This window comes from Triturus cristatus, chromosome 9, assembly GCF_964204655.1.
Source record: "Triturus cristatus chromosome 9, aTriCri1.1, whole genome shotgun sequence".
NCBI classification, from domain to species: domain Eukaryota; kingdom Metazoa; phylum Chordata; class Amphibia; order Caudata; family Salamandridae; genus Triturus; species Triturus cristatus.
In genome coordinates, this window is record NC_140592.1 from 842,593,809 (window position 1) to 842,615,764 (window position 21,956).

The 21,956-nt window shown below is 45.0% G+C and overlaps 1 protein-coding gene across 6 annotated transcripts in view; it reads right to left on the reverse strand.

Moving 5' to 3' along the window:
- Positions 1–21,956, reverse strand: part of KLC1 (kinesin light chain 1) — a 412,248-nt gene that overhangs the window by 214,123 nt on the left and 176,169 nt on the right. For all 6 annotated transcript variants that reach the window (XM_085626290.1, XM_085626289.1, XM_085626286.1 and 3 more), the window contains exon 7: positions 27–128. In XM_085626290.1, the coding sequence (XP_085482416.1) occupies positions 27–128 (102 nt within the window). The remainder of the gene's footprint in view (positions 1–26; positions 129–21,956) is intronic.

The following is a 21,956-nucleotide window of genomic DNA, read 5'->3' on the forward strand; positions in this document are numbered from 1 at the left end:
CTCAAACAGACATCATTAACTCGTACCTTTTCTCGGATCTCGAGGGCTCTTTTGCACAATGGTTCCGCCTCCTTGTACTTTCCACGTTTTCCGTACAGTACTGCCAAGTTGTTGAGTGTGGCTGCCACCTGTCATGCAAAAATCACAGTGCTAAAGGATTCTTTAATAAGGAGTTTAGAGATGCAGACTTTGAGTAAGATAAATACTGCTTGATGTGTATATTTACACAAACCAGTTCAATTTTTTTTGACAAATCTTTTTTTTTTCATTTTTAATTTTTAACCTAAACAGACTGCGAATTTACATTGATTCATAGATTTATTAAAACGTTATCATTTTCCAACATACTGTGGAAGTAATAAAAACATTTTCAGGCCCTTAATATCAAGGGAAAAAGAAGATGCAACAGTGAAATACAAATTACAAAAAAATCCAGTGACAATATTGACAGTTTTGATACAAAGGAAGGAAGTACCTTCAAAGACACATGGAGGCTGTCTACATAAACGTAACCAATAAGTACAATAATATGCTCAGTATGTGCCAAATGCTCTATATATTTCCGACACTGGATTGTCAAATGTTAGCAAATAGTCTCTCTGCGGTGCCAGATGACTTTATGTCTGTAGATGAGGGGTTGGGGGATAACAAATAAAACACCAGTATTGCACAGTATGAGACTCATCATCTAGATGTTTGTCGTGGGTGGGTTCATAAGGTCCCACTGTAGGGCTATCTCACATTTGGCCAGTAGTTATGCCATAGCAACAAAATGTCTCACACATTTAGAAACATCTACATACCCCAGCAGGGAAAGCAGAGGATTAGGTTGGAGCATAGCTACTATCATTAAAGGGAGACGGGCAAATACATCACTCCAGTAGGGTGCGATACTGCTACATATCCAGGTTAAATGAAAGAAGTCTGCAGCTGAAGCGTGACATTTGGAGCAGTAAGAGGGTCGGGAAGTGTTGATGCGTGCCAGCGTAGCAAGCATGGTCTAAGCACTGCGTAAGAACTTATAATGTATGAACTTATAGTGGTGGATGATAAACATTAAGCGTGTTTGCGCACAACAGGCACACCAAATTTTGTCAGATAGGGATTGGCCCAGATCTGCTTCCCAGGTGTCTCCAAGTTGGGAATCACATACTGGTGGCAGGCCCACGGAAGTGTAATACAGTTTGGATGTGAGTCTGGCACCTGTAATATCAGCTGTAACTAGTGTAAGTGGCAATATTCATCAGGGGCTAGTGGATATAATGGAATCCGGGCACACGGTGCACTTTGAAGGCGCCTTAACACGAAGTGATCCATGTAGGTGGCATTGGAAAACTGGTCATCTTTAGTATGGGAGAATGATTTATCGCCCGGGAACAAGTCACCGAACGTGTGGAGGGCAAGATAAGTCATTGTGTGTTGAACAAGTTTTTCTTGGGTAATGGGAAGCCACAGGTTATTGGCCAACGGTATTGCGGGAGAATAAAGTATGTCTCTGTTGAGGAGTCGCACAAACCTGCACCACGCCTAGCTTGTGTTGGAGAGAGTGAATATATCCTCAGGGTCTAATGGTTGACCTAACAGGAGAAGCGCCCGCAAGGGTGTCAGAGCCGCTAGATCTTTTTCAGAAATGGTGTATGGAATGCGTGCCTCAGACTGATACCAATTATATGTGAACTGTCACTGTGTGGCCAGATCATACAAATGAAAGTGTGGGACACCGAATTTACTGTGTTCGTATGGGAGGGTCAAGATAGCTCCACAAAAACACAGGTAGTCATGTGCAATGTTCACAGTACCGAATAACTTCTTATTTAGTACCAGTTCATCTGCACTGAACGTGAACTTGATGGGTCAAGGAGCGCATTAGTCATTAACTTGAAGAATAAACCAGAACTTTAACAAAGAAACTTCACAGATAGAGGAGGCAGGTTATCTCCGACGGACTAGCAAGTGTTATGCAGTTGTGTTAGTATAGACTTACGAGTGTGATGTTAATACGGCATCACTAGGGGCAAATACTGTGCGCTAAAAGTGGAATGCAGGCACAGCTCACGCTGTAGGGGTGGGGGGGGGGGGGGGGGGGGGGGGGGAGGGTGCACCGGCACTGTTTGCCATCCTGCAAAAGTGCTGATAGGAACAGTGATTTTGGCATCAGTCTTTTGTGGTAGGATTGTCAACAATCCTGCCAACCGCTATGGTAAGAAAGTATCATCTTTAAGCACGCTTTTGAGGTTGAGGAGCATGGGCCCTTCCTAAGGCCTTTAGCCTCTTATCTTTGCAGGACTTTGCTTTCAGCTTTACTTACATCAGTGAGGCGTGCTATCAGGCCTCCACGGGGAGGGCACTTGCGCTCTTCACTTAAAGGTTATGGCTCACTTAGCTAGCTATAGGGCCTAGTCTATAAAGCAGGTAACCAGCTTGTTTTTTTCAGAGTGTTTAAGGAGTCCCAGGGCGCAAACATCTTAGCTCTTAAGACTGGGGCAGCCAGTGTTAGTAGTAAGCATGGTTGTGACTGTAAGCTAGTAATTTGCTAGGGAGGTTGCTGCTTCATAGTATGCGCTGCAGGTCTGCCATAGGGACTTCACATCTGAAGCATGGTATTCCGGAAACATTTTGGTAATTTTGTCTGGGGAGAGGTAAGACGTTTAGATGAAAGGAATATGCTACTTACCAGTATGCATCTGTTCTTGGCATGTAAAGCTGCAGATCTACACACTATACATAGATCGCCATCTGGTGTTGGGTCCAGATGTTTGCACTTGTTTTTGTCCTGGAAAGTCTTTGGAAGTCACGAGGTAGGAGACTCCTCCTTAGGATTATAGTGCACATGGGCATCGGCTCCATCCTCAGATTGTTTTTCGCCAGCAGGGAAATGATGGAGCTTTGTAAGAAACAGGAAGATACCCTTGCATGCTGTATCTAAATAAGATAATACTAGAACAGATAAAGGAAGCCGGGGAGGCGGGTGGGCGTGTGTAGATCTGCAGCTCTACATGCCAAGAACAGATGCAAACTGTTAAGTAGCATATTCCGTTCGAGGCATATGAGCTGCAGATTACACACTATGCATAGATTGTATAGCAGTCCCATTCCTTAGCGGCGGCCACCAGTATCTGTTGCAGTAGTCTGAAATAGGGATTTGAGTACAGCTTGGCCCACACTAAGTTGTTGTTTTGACTGCACATCTACACAATAGTGTTTTGTGAACGTGTGCGGTGTAGACCATGTAGCTGCTTTGCAGATGTCATTTAATGGAATGTTCCCTAAAAATGCCATAGAAGCCCCTATTTTCCTTGTAGAGTGGGCTCTAGGAGGAACAGTTAAAGTACGTATTGCTTTGTGGTAGCAAATTTGTATGCATTTAACAATACATCTCGCTATCCCGGACTTTGATATGGGATTAACTTTGCATGGTGGTGAGAAAGAAACAAAAAGTTGTTTAGTTTTTCGAAAAGGTTGTGTTCTCTCAATGTAATAGAGCAATGCTCTTTTAACATTCAAAGTATGAAGAACTCTTTCTGCGACTGTGTGTGGTTGCGAGAAGAATACGGGCAACTCCACAGATTGATTAAGGTGGAAGAGAGAAATGACTTTAGGGAGGAATTTAGGATTAGTTCGGAGAACAACCTTATTGTGATGGATTTGTAAGAATGGTTCCTGAATAGTTAGTGCTTGTAGCTCACTAACTCTTCTTAGAGAAGTTATAGCCACTAGGAAAGCAACTTTCTATGTTAAGAATTGTAGCTCACATTTATGTAGAGGTTCAAAGGGAGGTCCCATTAGTCTTGTGAAAAAGATATTTAAATTCCACACAGGTGAGGGTGGAACTCTGGGAGGAATTATCCTTTTGAGTCCTTCCACTGTGGTAAATATTTCATTACCGGTACTATTTTTTATGCGGTAAAGTCTAGTAAGAATAACTCAGTAAATATAAGAGGCAGAATCCGTGGTATTAGAGGTTCTAAAAGGCTTTATTCCTATACAAAGGAATACAATTCGAATTGCAGGCTTCTATTCCATCACCACGAAAGTTCAGGAAGGAAGGGCATACATTATTGACAGATAATTAGTTTTATAGGAAATGCATTACAGTGAAACAGATGCAAGAGGCGTAACAGCTGATAATAAAGATAAAATGTGCATACGTAACTAATAAAGGCGGACATATGGGCGTAATTTAATAAACGTCATTATACATGATGTCACAAGTGAGTGGATCCATAAAAGAATCCTGCAATGTCATCAGAAATATTTGGCAGAGATGCGCGCGCAGCCGCATGACGTGTGATTGACGTGCAACTAGAGGGTGAAGGGGACTTGACATTTAGCTCTACATGTGGAGACAGAAGTCTGGGGGTCATGTCAACCTAATCCCAAATCATATCTAATATCCTATGTTTAAAGAACTGTGTTATCCAAAAAGAAAGGTCTCTAGGATAGAATCTATTCTATACTGACTGTTAATGCGTGTACAAGCGTCTAAGTGTCTACATGAGATGCGAGGGGGTGGGAATATTCCATGGTAGCAGGGGCTATGAATTACTTGCATGAGGACAGCGAGGCCTGGCTCTTTGCACGGTAGCTGGAGGAATGTTTACCTAAACTACTAGACAGGAATGCATCGGATGAGGAGCGGAGCAGATAATCTTGAAGGTGAAATACAGTTTTTGGCAGGCAACAGGCTGGATCAGGCACCGTTAGCCGCGCAGGAAGTAGGACAAAGTTCATGGATACAGATGCAGGCTCAGACTGGAGCTTTCAGAGGCAGAAGGCAGGAAAAGGCTTGATGACAGAATTCTGGGCCTACTCGCCTGAATCTGTAAAATGTGGAAAGTGAACCACATAAAGTCGGTGGCCTTTCATACTTAGGAATGGAATATCTGACCCATTCATGGCGGATCTGAAAGAGGACATGTTGACGGTGGACGCACATATATTTGCGTCTTCAAAACTGGAACTGGAGGGAACATACATGTACTTATAGCATGCACATGGAGCCGTTGGGGTCTACGATAGGGGACATAACTGATCACAAAATTCATATTTCCTCATTCCCTCCTTGTCCCCTACGGACCCTCAGGAGATATCGATCTTCATCAATCCATCGATCTGTTCATATAGCATCATTTGTTCTTCTTTCTTCTTCCGGGATCTTGAACGAAAACTTGGATGTGGGATACACGATGTGGCACACAGACCACAAATCGCTGGCCCACATTGTAGACATAAGCAGCAACTGAATAGTATGAGGAAGCCAATACCTAGGAAGGATAGGATTCTCCATCCCCAGGCTGACAACACGCTCCAAAACCAACCGGACCAAGTCCAGGTGCCTGGACTCTGGTGTATCTGGCTCACAATCTTATGAAGGCGAGTTATGGCTTTATATACTGACGGTGAATTTTCTGGTATGAAAACGCAGCAACTTGATCCGATGACCCTACAAGCTCCGCCCCTATCGGCCAGGATGACGTCAAGGACAAGACGATTTTGAAGCACAACAATCCGCATAGCAGACTGCTCTTCTGTTAAATTGCCTAAGGCGGAAGTAGTCTCGTTCACTACTGCTTCAAGGGTTCTGGTTAATCTACGTATCAGCTTACTATTAGTAACTGTACCTATATAGGGAAAGAAACCTTTATTGAAATCTGTGTATTGCTCCCATGCTGTTTCAGTGTAATCGACAATTGGGAGATCTCTCTGCTGTCTATTGTGTACTAAATGGGTATTTCTATGATAATCAGGAGGAGCTAGGAAAACAGGTGGCAGAAGGAATGCTATGTAACAGGTACCATCCCAGTCTAGAGGTAGACGTATATATGCGGTCTGGCCACATATGAAGTAGGAATGACGGGAAGCTCTAAATGTAGACTTGCCTTGATCACTGAATTTTATTACAGTGGTGCATTTACTATGGCCCATGTGTATGGAACCATTCTTTCTTACACATAATTCCCCTTTTACTGGGAATACTGACATAGCGGGCAAGATTGGTGTAGCTTCAGATTCAACGTTCAGGATCATAAGGTTAAGTGTAAAGTTACCTAATCCATATACTTCATTTTCTAGATCAGTTCCTGTTCTTTTGGGAAGTCCCTCCTTGTTAGGATAGCAGACTTTAAACAAGACTAGGTTCAGGTTTCCCCATACCCAGTTGTCTTGATAAACTGCGGAATTTGAATCTAGGGAATTAATCAAACTAAACCATGCTCCACAGGAGCCATTGTGTGTGAACGGATAGGGAAAGAGGGGCAAAACTCCCTTATAGTTCTGATAGGGAGGGAGTCGGCCACATATCCAACAATTTGTGGCATTGCTGGTCTGATGGGAATGATGTAACATACTAATGAATGTGTTATTGCGCAGCGCAAATCTATAGGACAACTCATGCGGAGGTAATTCGCTAAAAGAATGTTCTGCAGTTACATTGTAAGCACGCTTAAGAATAGGGTAATACATGTGCAATAGTATGCTGGAAATAATGATCAGAAGACTTAGAAAAAACAAAATTAATAATGTTACTATGCAGTGACTACGAAGTGATTTACAATACGCATGCTTTTTAAGCTGCATCTGTTGATTTCTTTCTCTATTCCGGTCTAGAGGATACATGTCAGAGACAAATTCAACCGATTCACCTTGGAGAGGACTTAAACAATCAAATTGTCTGACTTGCTAGACCTTAACTTTAGTTTATAAAGTTCAGTGTTTTTTAGTTCAACCAAGGGGAGCTTTGAGTCTGTCTGTGAGGGAATGCAGGGCTGAGAGTTCACACTAGATGGTAGTCCATAAAATTTCTTGATATGACTCGAGTGCAACTACCCTTTACGTCCCTCGATCTTCACGGCTGTCCTTGTAGTTAGTAGAACCAACTTTGGTGATTTCCATCTAGGCTCCAGTTGGGTCTTCCGGTCAAAATTCCGGACCAGAACCAGGTCACCAGGAACCACGTCATGGGGTTTCACCTCAGTATTATCGGGAAAAGCTGCAGCTACCTGTGAACGACAAGATTGTAGTGCAGACATCAAGGAAGCCAGGTAATCTGTCAGCATATTACAGTCAACATCAGTGATTTTGCGAGGTATAGGCGTCCCCCACATATTTGGTGGTCTACCGAAGATCACCTCGTACGGGGATAGCCCTGTTCGAGAATGTGCTACCATTCTCATGTAAAAGAGCGCAACTGGTAAGGCTACTATCCAATCGACACCTTTTTCTCTACATATTTTGGACAATCTAATTTTCAGAGTTTGATTATGGCGTTCCACGAGACCTGCTGCCTCGGGATGTCGGACACAGTGGAATTTCCATTGGTAGCCTAACAAAAGGGAAACGTGTTTCATTAGTTCGGATGAGAACGGCTGGCCGTTATCTGAGTAGACAACACGTGGTAAACCGTACCGTGGGAAGAATTCTCGAACTAACTGTTTGGCAGTAGTCGGGGCAGTGTAATCTGAAACCGGATAGGCTTCTGTCCAACGGGAAAGAGCACAGACAACTACGAGAACATATTTGAATCCTCGACATCGTTCCATCTGGATATAATCCATCTGGAGGACTTCAAAAGCATGATCGGGAGGTTGAAATCCACCCTGCTCTACGGGGATGCTTTTACCTGGATTGAACTGACAACATATCATACAGGTACGTACTTTCTGTTTAGCTGCGGCTCGTAAATGTTTGTTAAACCAGAGGTGTTGAATGCTGTCTAGCATAGCTTTTTCTCCTAGGTGCGCTGGACTATGTATAGTGTTAATGATGACTTGAACCATGGAGTCGGGAAGAAACCATATAGATTTTTCCTTCGTCATCCATCCTTGATCTGTTTGGATCCCTCCTAATTCAGTCCATTTCTTTATTTCTTCTGGTGTAGCATGTGTCTGTATGTCAATTACATCAAGGGCGGGATCCTTAACTGTCATGCAATGTGTTGGTGTCGGAACTATTGTCTTTGTCGCGTCAGTTGTATGAATCTGATTCTGAGCAGTCTGTTTAGCTGTTCTGTCAGCTAGGTCATTACCCTGAGAAATGATATCGGTAACTTTTGTATGGGCTTTGCATTTCATAATCGATATTGCAGTAGGTAGATGAATCGCGTCTAATAGGGCTTGAATGAGGGGTCCGTGTTGGATGTGGGCACCGTGAGAAGTTAAATAACCTCTCTCTCGCCACAGTACGCCGAAGTCATGAACGACTCCGAATGCATAACGTGAATCTGTGTATATGTTGACTTTCTTATTTTTGGCTTGAATACAGGCTTGTGTCAGAGCGATGAGCTCTGCTGCTTGGGCTGACAAAGTGTTAATACAATTTGTTTCAATGACTTCAGTGTCTGTTGTGACTGCATAAGCGGCCACTAATTCTCCTGTACTTGTTCTCATACATGACCCATCTACATACAATGTCAAGTCTGGATCTGACAAAGGGATATCTGTCAAGTCTTGTCTGGGTTTCGTCGTGATAGTAATGACTTCGACACAATCATGTGCCAATGGATCTGTTCCGCCCACTGGTAACAGTGTGGCAGGATTTCACGTATTACAACGTCTGATTTCTATGTGTGGCTGAAACAATGTTAATTCGTAACCCGTGAGTCTCGCTATAGTCAAGTGTTGTGTTTGTGTGCGGTTCAAGAGAACCTCTACTGCGTGTGGTACTTGTACTGTCAATTGATGTCCTAACACTATGGCATCGCTTTGTCTGATTGCTAAAGCTGTTGCTGCCACCGATTTCAGGCACGCAGGAAGAGCCTGAGCTACCGGATCTAATGTACTAGAGAAATAAGCACATGGTTTGTGTGATCCTGCTTGTTCCTGAGTGAGTACTGACAAGGCAGTACCGTCACGTTCTGTAACAAAGAGTGTAAACTGTTTACTGTAACATGGTGTTGCTAAAACAGGTGCTTGGCATAAAGCTTTCTTTAAGCTGTCAAAGGCATGTGTATGTTCTGGAGTCCAAGGGAGGACAGTCGATGTGGCTGCCTCCTGTGTTGTCAACTGGATGAGTGGTTTTGCTAGAAATGCATATTGAGGGATCCACTGCCTACAGTATGAAGTGAGGCCTATAAAAGCCCGCACCTCCTTTTGTGTCTTGGGTGGTGGCATGTTAGCGATTAACTGGATGCGATCAGGTGTAAGCTGCCTTCCCTCCTTGGACAGCGAGTGCCCAAGGTAAACAACTCGCTGGACACAGAATTGCAGCTTAGAAGGGGACACCTTGTGCCCTGTGTCGGCCAGAAATTTTAAAACCGTCAGTGACGCTTTTTCACATTCAGGTTCGCTTTGGGCGGTGATCAGCAGATCATCGACATATTGAAGCAAGGCAGTGTTAACTGGCATGTGGATACTGTCAAGTTCTCGTTTCAGTGCTTGGCTATAGATGCTGGGGCTTTCTGTAAATCCTTGAGGTGCGCGTGTGAATTTAAAACTTCGTCCGTTTAAACTGAATCCGAACAGATATTGACTTTCCGGATCGATTGGGACGCTAAAGAAAGCATTCTTAAGATCAATTACAGTGAAAAACGTTGCTTCGGAGTCAATAGCGGTGAGTAATGAAGAGATATCTGGGACCACAGGGTATTGTGGTACAATGCATTTATTTAATTCGCGCAGATCAATAACTAATCGATATACTGGTGGCGCTTTTGGATCCGTTCTTTTAAGAATCGGAATTATCGGGGAATTACATACATTGGAGTCGGTTTCGACAACCACTCCTTGTGCAATGAGCTCGTCAATGATTTGCAGCAAAGCCACTACAGCATCTGGTGGTAACTTGTATTGTCGCATTCGTGGTAGTACCACTCCTGTTTTTAGTGTGACACGATATGGTGTAATATTCATGCAACCAACATCAGTGGGGCCTTGTGCCCATAAATGTGTAGGTAAATTCTGCAGTCGGTGATCCATGTCCCTGGACACGTAGTGACCTTTAAAGTCACGTAAAAATAGTCGTACTCCTTCCGGAGAACAACATATTATGGCTCCTAGAGCTTTCAATGTTTTTATACCTAACAAGTTTTCCGGACATGATTTAGTAAGCAATAAATCTGTAGTACGTGTTAATGGACCGACCGTAAGTGGAAGAGGTTGTGTTACGTCATTGATTATAGGTTTTCCTGAGAATCCAAGGGAAATATTTTGTGAGCCTGAGAGGGGTGCCCCTGGAACTTCACTGCGTCTTATAGTTGTTCTGCTTGCCCCTGTATCAAGTAAAAACTTTCTGTCTTCCCCCAATAGTTCACTATGTACATAAGGTCCCTCTTGGTCTACAGGAACCTCTATAAGGGGTAAGCCAACTTCCCTCTCTAGGCTATTTCATGTATATCGCTGATAATCGGGATAATCTGCTTGTGCATACTGATACATCTGTTGTGTCGTTGCTTGTGTTGCAGCAATAGGCTGCACTTGTGGTGGTGCTATGGTCTGTTGTGGAGCTGCCTGTTGCGGAGCTAATTGTTGCGGAGCTAACCTAGGTTGTGCATGCTGAGGGATTTGTTGTTGATTCTGATCCTGTCTAGGTGGACGTGGTCTTTCCTGGGTTCTACCTGTGGCAATATTATGTTTCAGGACTGGACAATCGTGTATATAATGACCTTGTTGTTTACAATAGTTGCATGTCCCTTTCGTTGAACCTGCGGAATCACCCCTTTGATGACCATCAGCTGGAACTGACTGTGCAACAAGCATTTTCATTTTTGTATCTTTCATACGTCTTTGTTCATGTTCTTGTTCTTCTCTAATTCTATTGTGGTGATATTGTAACATCTGTAACATCTGTGATGGGGTATTACCTTGCCAGGTACTTTCGAATTTCAATACTCTATTCTTGACTTGCAGCAGAGAATTTTCAACTAATTTTGTCACAAACAGATGTGGATATGACTCACTACTGGCTTTTATGCCACTATTTATACCAAAACATTTTTCAAATCGGGAATAGAAATCACTAGTGTCTTCATCTGGCTTTTGTTTACAGGCTGATATTGCACCCCAGTCTTCCTTTTTCGTAGTTAATAAACGTGGCAGTACCTGCACTAGTAATCCTGGTAGTGCTGTAGTCTTTTCTCCAAGCCCTGCTCCTGCAGCTCGGGCCCTTTCTTCGTTTTCTAATGCTATCCAATCTATCTTTTGGTCTCCCACCTCCCATTCCTTTTCTTTGAGTTTCTCATAAACACCGGCGGGTAATAGGACTTTTAATATTTTCATAATGTCGGGGTAGGTATACTCTCCCATATGTAACATGTCTTTTATTTCACGGTGGAAACCTGCTGGATCCTTGTCATGGCTGGGTACTACTTTCTTCATTTCTAATAATTCCAATTTAGTTATAGGCGTGTACACAAACACGCGTGTAAAGTTATTACCGTCACCTCTGATTGGGTGTACTTCGCGTAACGGGTTCTGTCTATCTATGTGATACATTTTTCTTCCCATGATGGGAACTGGAACGTGCTCTGGGCATACGAAAGTTAAATATTGGTTTCGAAATTCTAGAATTTCTTTAATCAAATCAGTACCTGACCCTCTCCATATATTCGTGAGTAGTTCTGTCAATATGTCAGGTAAGGGTCCTGGATCGGAGTGTTGGCTTTTATATAATATAAGGAGGTGTTGAATCATGTATATACTAGCTAAACGCTGTTCGTATGGATCAAGATTCAGAAACGTGTGTGCAAGTACATCATCATTGTATTCGCTGGGACTGTCAGCCCATTGTACTGCTGACCTGGCTAATTCTTGTTCGTCCATGGAATCGAGCATGTGGTACCCCCTGCGATCTCGGAGTAATTTATCAGCGGCTTGGAATAGGTGTTCAGGGGATCTTGTATTTAACATAGGGTTTGGAAAATGTCTATTACATTCTGGACGTATCGGATCATTAAAGCCTCTTGTATTATTATGGGGTCTTCCTCTACCTACATAAGCTATCGTTTCTAATTGTTCTGATTCTTGCTCCTCCTCTTCCTCTGATTCAACTCTGTCTGCTTCTCGTCTTTCTTTATGTATTCGTTCTACTTCCTTGCGGATCTTTCGATACATGGCGATTATACACGCCTGTCTATCATGTTTCTCTTCTGATATGTTCTGACCCCATTTGGCAAGTCTTTGCATGGTATCGTGATCTGCCCCAGGCCTGTCTTGATTCCTAATTACGCAATTTATGAAAAAACGGAGTAGTTGTCTCTGTACATCCACTTTCTGGTACTCCATAGCTTCGTTAATACTCTCTGGACCTCGCCCTGTTTGGACAAAGCGATATACATCGTCTAGGTGTTCAACCATTCCTGGTATCGTCATTAAATACAATGTAGCTCGTCGTATACGTAGTGATGATATGAGCAATTTGTCCTGTTTACCTGGTACTGGGTCGTATCTACAATCTACAAGCTGTTCTTTAAACATGTCGGATGTCGCTAGTTGGGGTGTACGTTGGAGTGCTAAATCTCTAAGGGTCTGTTTATTTCGTGGCGGTGTGGCAAACATGTCTGTCGTACCTCCTGTAGCACCATCTGAGGTGCTGGGCAAGAAAGGATTCGTTGGACGTAGGATAGAGATTGTAGATGCGGGAAAAATTGTAGAAACGGACGGACCTGTTGGGACTTGTGTAGGAGTTTGTTGTTGCGGGGGTACAGACGAATGCTCTTGGTGTTGAACACCATCGGCAAGCGGTGTGTGTGGTATGGCATTAGTATACTCGGGAGCTACGTCATCTAAATAGGAGGAAAGAAAAACGTCCTTTGCTGTTTTGGGATGTGTTTTGGGATGTGCTTTTATCGGGAGCAGTGGAGGAGTCAAGTCTTTTGGTATTTCCGGGGTAGCCTTAGGTAACCCTTCGGCCAGAAGAGGATACATACCATTCAAAAGAGTGTTTCTTTGTCTATCTACTTGTTCTGATTTTATTCGGGTACCTTCCTCAAGTAATAGATTTTCTCGAGTTTTATTTGAATTCTCTCTACCTTTCTCTTCCTGTCTGAGTGCTTTTTCTGTACGTCTATATGATTCTTTACGCCATAATTCAATGGCATCTTTCTGTGACTGTCTGGCTTTCTTTTTCCATAATTCTTCTTCTACTCTCATGATGCAATCTGCATCCCAGGTCCCCGCTGCGGGCCATCTCTGATTTTCTGGCAAATCCTTAGTGTAGTCCACCCATAAATCAAGAAATAATATGGCATCTAGGCCATGCTTATGATACATAAAGTACCCTGGAGTGTCCCTAGGTGGGATGGGAACAGCTTCTTCGAGTACCCCTTTTCTAGTTTTGATCTGTCTTAATTTCGAAAAGAGCGGCATTTTTAGATGGTTGCTAGAACACACTTTATACAGTAAACACAATAATGAACAGTCATTCACACCACAATATATAGGACGTATTAAAACATTTAACACTTAACAGTTTTACGAACGATGATAACTAATAGAAAACTAGTTACTGACATAATATTGACACTAGATAATACTTATTTATATGCAAGACATACTAGATATACTGCTAAACAGTACAGATACACTGCTGAAACAGTGCAGACCGGATTTGTGTACCCAAACCCGTCTTGACCGGCACAGACTATGTGCACGTTAAATGCCTCCCCGGTAATGGTACTCACCGGGTAGCTCGGAACGGAAGGCCTCGGAACGGAACTGAAACTGGACCGGACTGGACTCGACTCGACTGGACTCGGAACTTCGGAACCTGGTGGGCCTCTGTATACCTCGGATCTTGCTCTCTCAGCTAGGCTCTGGTCGGGATACTTCGCACTTCTCACCGCCTCGTCTGGGTGTTGATCGCAGCCTCAGTCGCCTCCGCTTGGCCGGAGGGAGATACAGGAAATCCTGCAGGTACGCGTTTTTGTCCGTTCAGCTGTGGCAGGAGACCGGGCCTGCAACGCACCGCCGGCGCGTGAGATGAGAAAGTGTCCCTATTCGGGCGCCAATTTATGTGGTAAATATTTCATTACCGGTACTATTTTTTATGCGGTAAAGTCTAGTAAGAATAACTCAGTAAATATAAGAGGCAGAATCCGTGGTATTAGAGGTTCTAAAAGGCTTTATTCCTATACAAAGGAATACAATTCGAATTGCAGGCTTCTATTCCATCACCACGAAAGTTCAGGAAGGAAGGGCATACATTATTGACAGATAATTAGTTTTATAGGAAATGCATTACAGTGAAACAGATGCAAGAGGCGTAACAGCTGATAATAAAGATAAAATGTGCATACGTAACTAATAAAGGCGGACATATGGGCGTAATTTAATAAACGTCATTATACATGATGTCACAAGTGAGTGGATCCATAAAAGAATCCTGCAATGTCATCAGAAATATTTGGCAGAGATGCGCGCGCAGCCGCATGACGTGTGATTGACGTGCAACTAGAGGGTGAAGGGGACTTGACATTTAGCTCTACATGTGGAGACAGAAGTCTGGGGGTCATGTCAACCTAATCCCAAATCATATCTAATATCCTATGTTTAAAGAACTGTGTTATCCAAAAAGAAAGGTCTCTAGGATAGAATCTATTCTATACTGACTGTTAATGCGTGTACAAGCGTCTAAGTGTCTACATGAGATGCGAGGGGGTGGGAATATTCCATGGTAGCAGGGGCTATGAATTACTTGCATGAGGACAGCGAGGCCTGGCTCTTTGCACGGTAGCTGGAGGAATGTTTACCTAAACTACTAGACAGGAATGCATCGGATGAGGAGCGGAGCAGATAATCTTGAAGGTGAAATACAGTTTTTGGCAGGCAACAGGCTGGATCAGGCACCGTTAGCCGCGCAGGAAGTAGGACAAAGTTCATGGATACAGAAGCAGGCTCAGACTGAAGCTTTCAGAGGCAGAAGGCAGGAAAAGGCTTGATGACAGAATTCTGGGCCTACTCGCCTGAATCTGTAAAATGTGGAAAGTGAACCACATAAAGTCGGTGGCCTTTCATACATAGGAATGGAATATCTGACCTATTCATGGCGGATCTGAAAGAGGACATGTTGACGGTGGACGCACATATATTTGCGTCTTCAAAACTGGAACTGGAGGGAACATACATGTACTTATAGCATGCACATGGAGCCGTTGGGGTCTACGATAGGGGACATAACTGATCACAAAATTCATATTTCCTCACCACGAAGGCTTTGATGTCAGGTACCCTGAATAGTGATAAATGTTGTCTATTTTGTAGATATGCTGCTATGGTAGCAAGGTGTAGCCTAATAGACGTATAGGCGAAGTTGCACCTTTGTAGGTGTAGTAGGTAGCTTTTGATGTGTTGGATAGACACATCTAGGGGATTGATGTTATTGTTATGACAATATATAACAAATCGTTTCCACTTTGCTGCATAGCAGGCTCTAGTGGTAGGGCTTCTAGCTTCCTTAATGACGTTCATACAGTCAGGAGGAAGGTTAAGGTAACCGAATTCTAAGATTTCAGGAGTCAGATCGCAAGGTTGAGCTGAGCTGGGTCCGGGTGTCTGATCTCTCCACGGTTCTGGGTTAAGAGGCGTGGTGAGAGGTGTAATCTTTGGTGGGGAACTACTGACAGTTCCAGCAATGTGGTGTACCACGGCTGTCTGGCCCAAGTTGAAGCAACTAGAATGAGAGACAGTGAGTGTTGCCGTAGTTTGCGCACCACCAGTGGTATGAGTGGGAAAGGCGTACGCAAATCTGCCTGACCAGTTCATCCATATCGCATTGCCTTTGGACAATGGGTGTGGGTATCTGGCGGCGAAGCTTGGGCATTTGGCGTTTACATGGGTGGTGAAGAGGTCTATCTGTGGTTGCCCCCACATTTGAAAGAATGGTTGAAGAACTTGTGGATGGAGTTCTCACTCGTAGATCTGTTGCGTTTGACGACTTAACAGATCGGCTATGGTGTTTTGGACTCCTGGGACATGTTGGGCTAGGAGAAAAAAGTTTTGAGGTATAGCCCATCTCCATGTGTTCTGTGCTAGCTGAGAGAGCTGAAGAGAGTGTGTCCCGCCTTGTTTCTGTATGTAGTACATGGCTGTCATGTTGTCTGTGTGGACTAGGACAGTCTTGCCTGATATTTGTTTTTTAAATGCTTTTAAGGCTAGGAATATGGCCAGTAATTCTAGGTGATTGATGTGGAATAACTTTTGTTGAGGTGTCCACCTGCCCTGCATGGTGTGATGTAAAATAGGTGAGCTCCCCAGCCGGAGAGCGATGCGTCCGCTGTCATGACAATTTGAGGAACTGGCTCTAGGAACGGTCACCCTTTGGAAAGGTTTATGGTGTTCCACCACTGCAGAGAGCGATGAGTGCGACCGTCTACCAACACCAGATCTGTTAGCGGACCTTCAGCCTGGTTCCATTGGCGTGCTAAGCACTCTTGTATGGGACGCATCTGGAGTCTTGCGTGAGGCACTATGAATATGCAAGAGGCCATCATCCCTATGAGCTGCATGAACACTCGAGCTGGAAGAGAGTGATGCGGCTGAAATTTGGGTAGGAGAGCGAGAATGCTTGCTATCCTGGCTGGACTGGGATAGGTTAGCGCTTTTGAGCCGTCTATTGTGGCGCCGAGGTACTGTTGCGTGTGAGAGGGTTGCAGATGAGACTTGGTGTGGTTTATTGTGAACCCCATGTCGTGGAGTAATTGGATAGTCGCGTGAGTGTGATGAACACACTGGTTGTACGAGCTGGCTTTTATGAGCCAGTCGTCGAGGTATGGGAAGACGTGAATGTGTTGTCTCCTTAGATGGGCTGCGACTACTGCTAGGCACTTTGTGAATACCCGTGGTGCTGTTGTGACTCCGAAAGGGAGTACTTTGAATTGATAGTGCTGCCCGTCCACTACAAACCTGAGATATTTTCTGTGAGCTGTGTGAATGGGAATATGGAAATAGGCGTCCTTGATATCTAAGGTAGCTGGGAAGTCGCCCTGTGAAAGTAGAGGGAGGACTTGCTGAAGTGCGACCATGTGGAAATGGTCTGATTGTATGTAAAGGTTTAGTGGCCTGAGGTCTAGAATAGGTCTCAGAGAGCCGTCTTTCTTTGGTATGAGAAAATACAGGGAGTAAACTCCCGTGTTTTGTTGATGCAGGGGAACTAGTTCTATTGCACTTTTTTGTAGTAAGGAAATGACCTCTTGTTTCAGGAGTGACAAATGTTCTGCTGACATTAGACGCTGTTTGGGTGGAATGTTTGGGGGGGTAGAGGTAAGTTCGAGACAGTAACCTGATTGCACTATTTGTCGCACCCACCTGTCTGTGGTGATGTTGGTCCAGACAGGAAGGAACTGTTGTAGTCTTCCCCTGACAGGAGTGGAATGGTCCGGGGGAAGCGGAGGGAAGTCATTGGGCAGGGGTGGAGGCAGAGCGGGTGCTGTTAGTCTTGCCTCTGCCCTTGTTATTGTTGCCTCTGTATCCTCCTCTCTGATAACCTCTGGTGAAGGTGGATTGGGTGAGAGCCCTGTAAGAGATGGATTGGGTATCAGACGAGTATCCCCTGGAGTTGCCCTTGTAGGATGAGCGACGAAAAGAACGCCTGGGAGCTTGCGATTGCAAAGCTCCCATTGATTTGGCTGTGTCTGTGTCCTTTTTCATCTTCTCAAGGGATGCATCAACATTAGGGCCAAAAAGGTGTTGTTGGTCGAATGGTTGGTTGAGGATAGAGCTTTGCACCTCAGTTTAAAACCGGAAATGCGTAGCCACGCGTGCCTGCGGAGAAGGACGCTTGTGTTTACTGCTCTGGATGCCGTGTCTGCCACATCAAGAGCGCACTGGATGGAGGTGTTGGTGATAATTTTACCCTCCTGTATGAGGTCGTTGGCCTTATGTTTGCATTTGTCTGGGAGGTGTTGGAGTAGGGACTCCAACTCATCATTGTGAGCCCTATTGGATCTGGCTAACAGGGCCTGAGTGTTTGCGATGCGCCAAATGTTAGCTGCCTGTCACGCTGTTCTTTTGCCAGAGGCGTTCAGGAGTTTAGACTCTTTGTCGGGAGGAGCTGCATCACCTGATGTCTGCGAATTAGCCCTTTTCCTAGCATTTGAGACCACCATGGAGTCTAAGGGAACAGGGCCCTTAATGTAAGCTGGGTCGGTAGGGGCAGCTTTGTATTTTTTCTCAAGTCTAGGATTGATAACTCTAGCCCTGACAGGGTCCTTACATACTTCTGTAGCGTGTTTAATAACCCCTTTGAGCATGGATAAAGTGGATGTGGACCTTTGGGTGGTGTCAAAAGTGTCCATTTAAAAATCCTCTTCGACCTGTTCTGTATGTAGGTCGACCCCGTAGTACTGGGCAGCCCGGTGTATCAGCTGATTAAAATCCATGGTGTCTTCTGGTGGGGAAAGCCTAGAGGGGTAGATGTCATCTTGCGGGACATTAGGGACATCAGGCGTATTATAGTCGTCCCAGGGGTCAGAAGAACCTGGTGGACTGGGGTCCCCTAGTGGCAGGTCGTTGTCACCGTCCCCTGTGTCATCAGATGTGTCGTCATCGTCTACTGGTGTAGGGGATGGCGTAAGAGAATGAGGTGGTTGGGGTGGAGGTGGAGGAGGAGAAGGGACCCTAAGAGGTGATGTGGCAAGTCCCTCTTTTTAGGTGGTGGAGCTGGTGCAGGCATGTCCAGTGGTCTTTTTCTGAAACTCCGAGTCAATTGACCAGTTTTAGGGTCTTTAGTTAGAGTTTTTTGTTGAGGGTCTGGTCGAAAAAGCTCTTCTGAAGAAGGTTGGGTGTTCGGTGTCGACTGTGTCGGCATCAAGGGCTTTTTCGGCGCCGGCTCCGGAGCGGTTTTGGTTTGGAGCCGTGTGGTTTACCAGTTTCTGTGTGCTTCTTCGGTGTCGATGTTTTTTTCGGCTCCGAAGAGTGTGAGTCCGAACTTTTGGGGAGTGGCTTCTTCGTCGGCCCCAAGTGTTTTTTCGGTGCCGGGAGTCACTGCTTGGTGTCTTCGGTGCAGAGGGCTTCGGGGTGGAAGTAGCGGTTGGCACGGAGGATGGGTGCGACTTCTTTTTTTGGTGCCGATGATTGGGCTTCGGCGCCGGTGGCAGGCAGACTCGAGCCCGAAGGCTTGATAAGCTTCTTTGCTGGGCCCGAGGGCGGGGCATGGGAAGCAGTGTGTCGGTGTGCACCTGAGCCCGAAGGTGAAGGTGTGACCGAAGCCTTTGTTGTTGTAGGGAGTGGGTCGGGGTCGACGCCTCTACTTACGACCAGTTGAGCCGGAGTCACTTCTTCGACGTCGGAGTCATCGGCTTCGGAGGTGTGATGAGGCCTTTTTCGACGTGCTCCTCTGGCACATTGACGCCCTCTTGGAAGATGTCGTCGGGGATCGAACTCGACAAGCGAGCCATGGTCCTTCGAGCTCGTCGATCCCGGATGGTCTTCTTCCAGCGGAAAGAGGCACAAGCTAGGCAGACTCTGGCCTCGTGCTCCGGAGAGAGACAGGTTACACACCTCATGCAGATCGGTGTGGGGAAACTTTGACCCACATCGAGGACACTTTTTGAAAGGCGTCCTTTCCATGAGCCAGATGCCAAGGCTCAGGTCAGCCCGAAGACCTTCTTCGACGACCGGAATCGAAGACTTGTAGAGATGCGCGCCGATTAGGGTTCGCGATCGAGACAATACCGTCGAAAGGGTGAAGGATTGCACGTCGAAACAGGAATCGGTAACGGTTCCGAACTGGAGCGCAATAAACACATCCGAACCCGATGGCGGAAAAAAACAATCTGAGGATGGAGCCGATGCCCATGCGCACTATGATCCTAAGGAGGAGTCACCTACCTTGTGACTTCCAAAGACTTTCCAGGACAAAAACAAGTGCAAACATCCGGACCCAACACCAGATGACGATCTATGCATTGTGTGTAATCTGCAGCTCATATGGCTCGAACATATGTTCATCTGGGGTTGTCTGAGACTGTGTGAGAGTACACGAGTGCCCTTACCCATTCCCCTTTATGCAATATCCTCCCTGTTTCTGTTTTCCAGTCCTCGCACAAACTCTGCAGCAAGTGTTTTCCCAGGGCTTTGATGATTCAACTGAATAGCCTACAGCCGCTGCAGATCATAAATAGTGTTTGGATGAGGGCATATGTTTGTGGCATTTCAGTCCCTGTGCCACAGATAGGTTTGACAGATCTTGATTAGCATTTTATGGATGCTGATTTGCTTCCGATTAGTGATGAATGTTACGAGTTGACCACTTCAAAATTGGTCGCCCACTGTCATAATCCCCACCACACTCCAGGGACTTAACTTGCCTGTGGAGAAACTAACTTGCTGTTTCAGCAACACTAAAAGAGGGATGGAAGGTGGTTAAGGCACCACATAATCAGTAATGAGCAAGCTTCTATGAAAGCAGTTCTGAGCCACCCCTATCAGCCGAGGCTGGCTTTCGCCAACTTTTGTTTGTGGAAGGACAAGTTTAACTAGGTGTTCGCGGTTAGGGGGCCCAAGTTCTCCCTTGAATGTCGGAAGTAGCCGCTTGGCCATAGCTGCTCTGCGGCAGCTGCTGCGGCAAACAATGTCTCCGACCAACCACTTAACTTTCAGCAATACATACCTCTGAAGCAGCTCAACTCACCTGTGTTTGGAGGTCGTCACCCTCCTTTAATTTCTGTTCACCCACCTGACAATGAAATTCCTCAATAGGCTTTAATAGAATCACTCACCTTTTTAAACCTATATAACCCTCCAAAAAAGTGTTCATTCTTCATTTCCCTTAATGGGGTCACCCTTTTAAATGCCCGACAACATTCACATTCCCAAATCAAGGATTTGACAGCTATGTGTAGATTATTTTGAAACAAAGTACAGACAACCGTTTGGTATAAAAGTTTGACATTACGCTGCCTTCAGAAATTATTGTTTAATTTTCTGCCATGTGCCAGGACCAAGTTCAAGGTACATATGGGCTTTAAATGTCCAGCATGATACACAGGTAGCAATACAGGCCCCTAAGAACAGACAGCAGATCCATAGTAGAAAAGCACCCTGACAACGCAAAGTGGGTCCAAGGTCTTAACCATGGGGAAGGTAAATCCCATCTCTCTGGAATCTAAGCTGCTTAAGAGCCTGAATATGAGTCGGCTGCGGCAGTCTCCCCTAATGGGATACTGCTACGCCCACTCACGAGCAGCATGATGGTCCTGCTCCCGGTTTTCCCAGTGCAGGATCTCCAGACCTGATTTTACAAGCTGGATATTCCAGCCACTAAAATCGCATTAGGTTTTGGCTGCAACAGAAAGAAGTCAAGGCTCAGCCCACTGTCCGTGCCAAGCTTTATTTGGCAAGGAGGGGAGCATGCAGTGCTCCAACCTGCCAAAACTATTCTTACATTTCCCTCACCTCTTACCCTCTCAGACTACACCCACCTGAAGAGAAGCCACTGCTCGTATGTACTATCTGCTCAGAGCAGGTGGTAAATGGAAGCGTTAAATCCCTCAGAACACAGAATACCATTCGGAATTCCGCACAGCAATTCTGTGTCCACACAGTTATTTCCCTATCCGAGGGCTCTACTTGTAACAGATGGAAACTTGTGTAGATACCATCCAGTAGTGGTAATTCTGGCTGCTGTGAATCTCCACACTGAATTCCAGCTAATTCGTAATCAAGGCCTTAGAGGTGAAAATAAGGAATTCTAGACCAAATGGAGCAAAGTGAGCAAAACTCCATCCATTGGCTTGAAGATAGACACAGAATGTAGGCTTGCACCAGCATAATGTTAGAAAAAGAAGAGGGATGTGAAGGACCAACAATCAGGGCTGACCTCAAACAACACTCAAACAACAAACAGTGTAGTCAGCACATCAATATAATTGTAGTAATAGTTCGAACCTCCAAAAGAAGAGAAGCAGACACATCAGGAATAATTAGGGCTGTGCAGAACAAACCAGAGCAATCGCAAGAGACATCCATTTAAGTGCAGAGACTCAGTTCAAGTAAATCATGAGGATTGAAGCAATAAAAAGAAAGGAT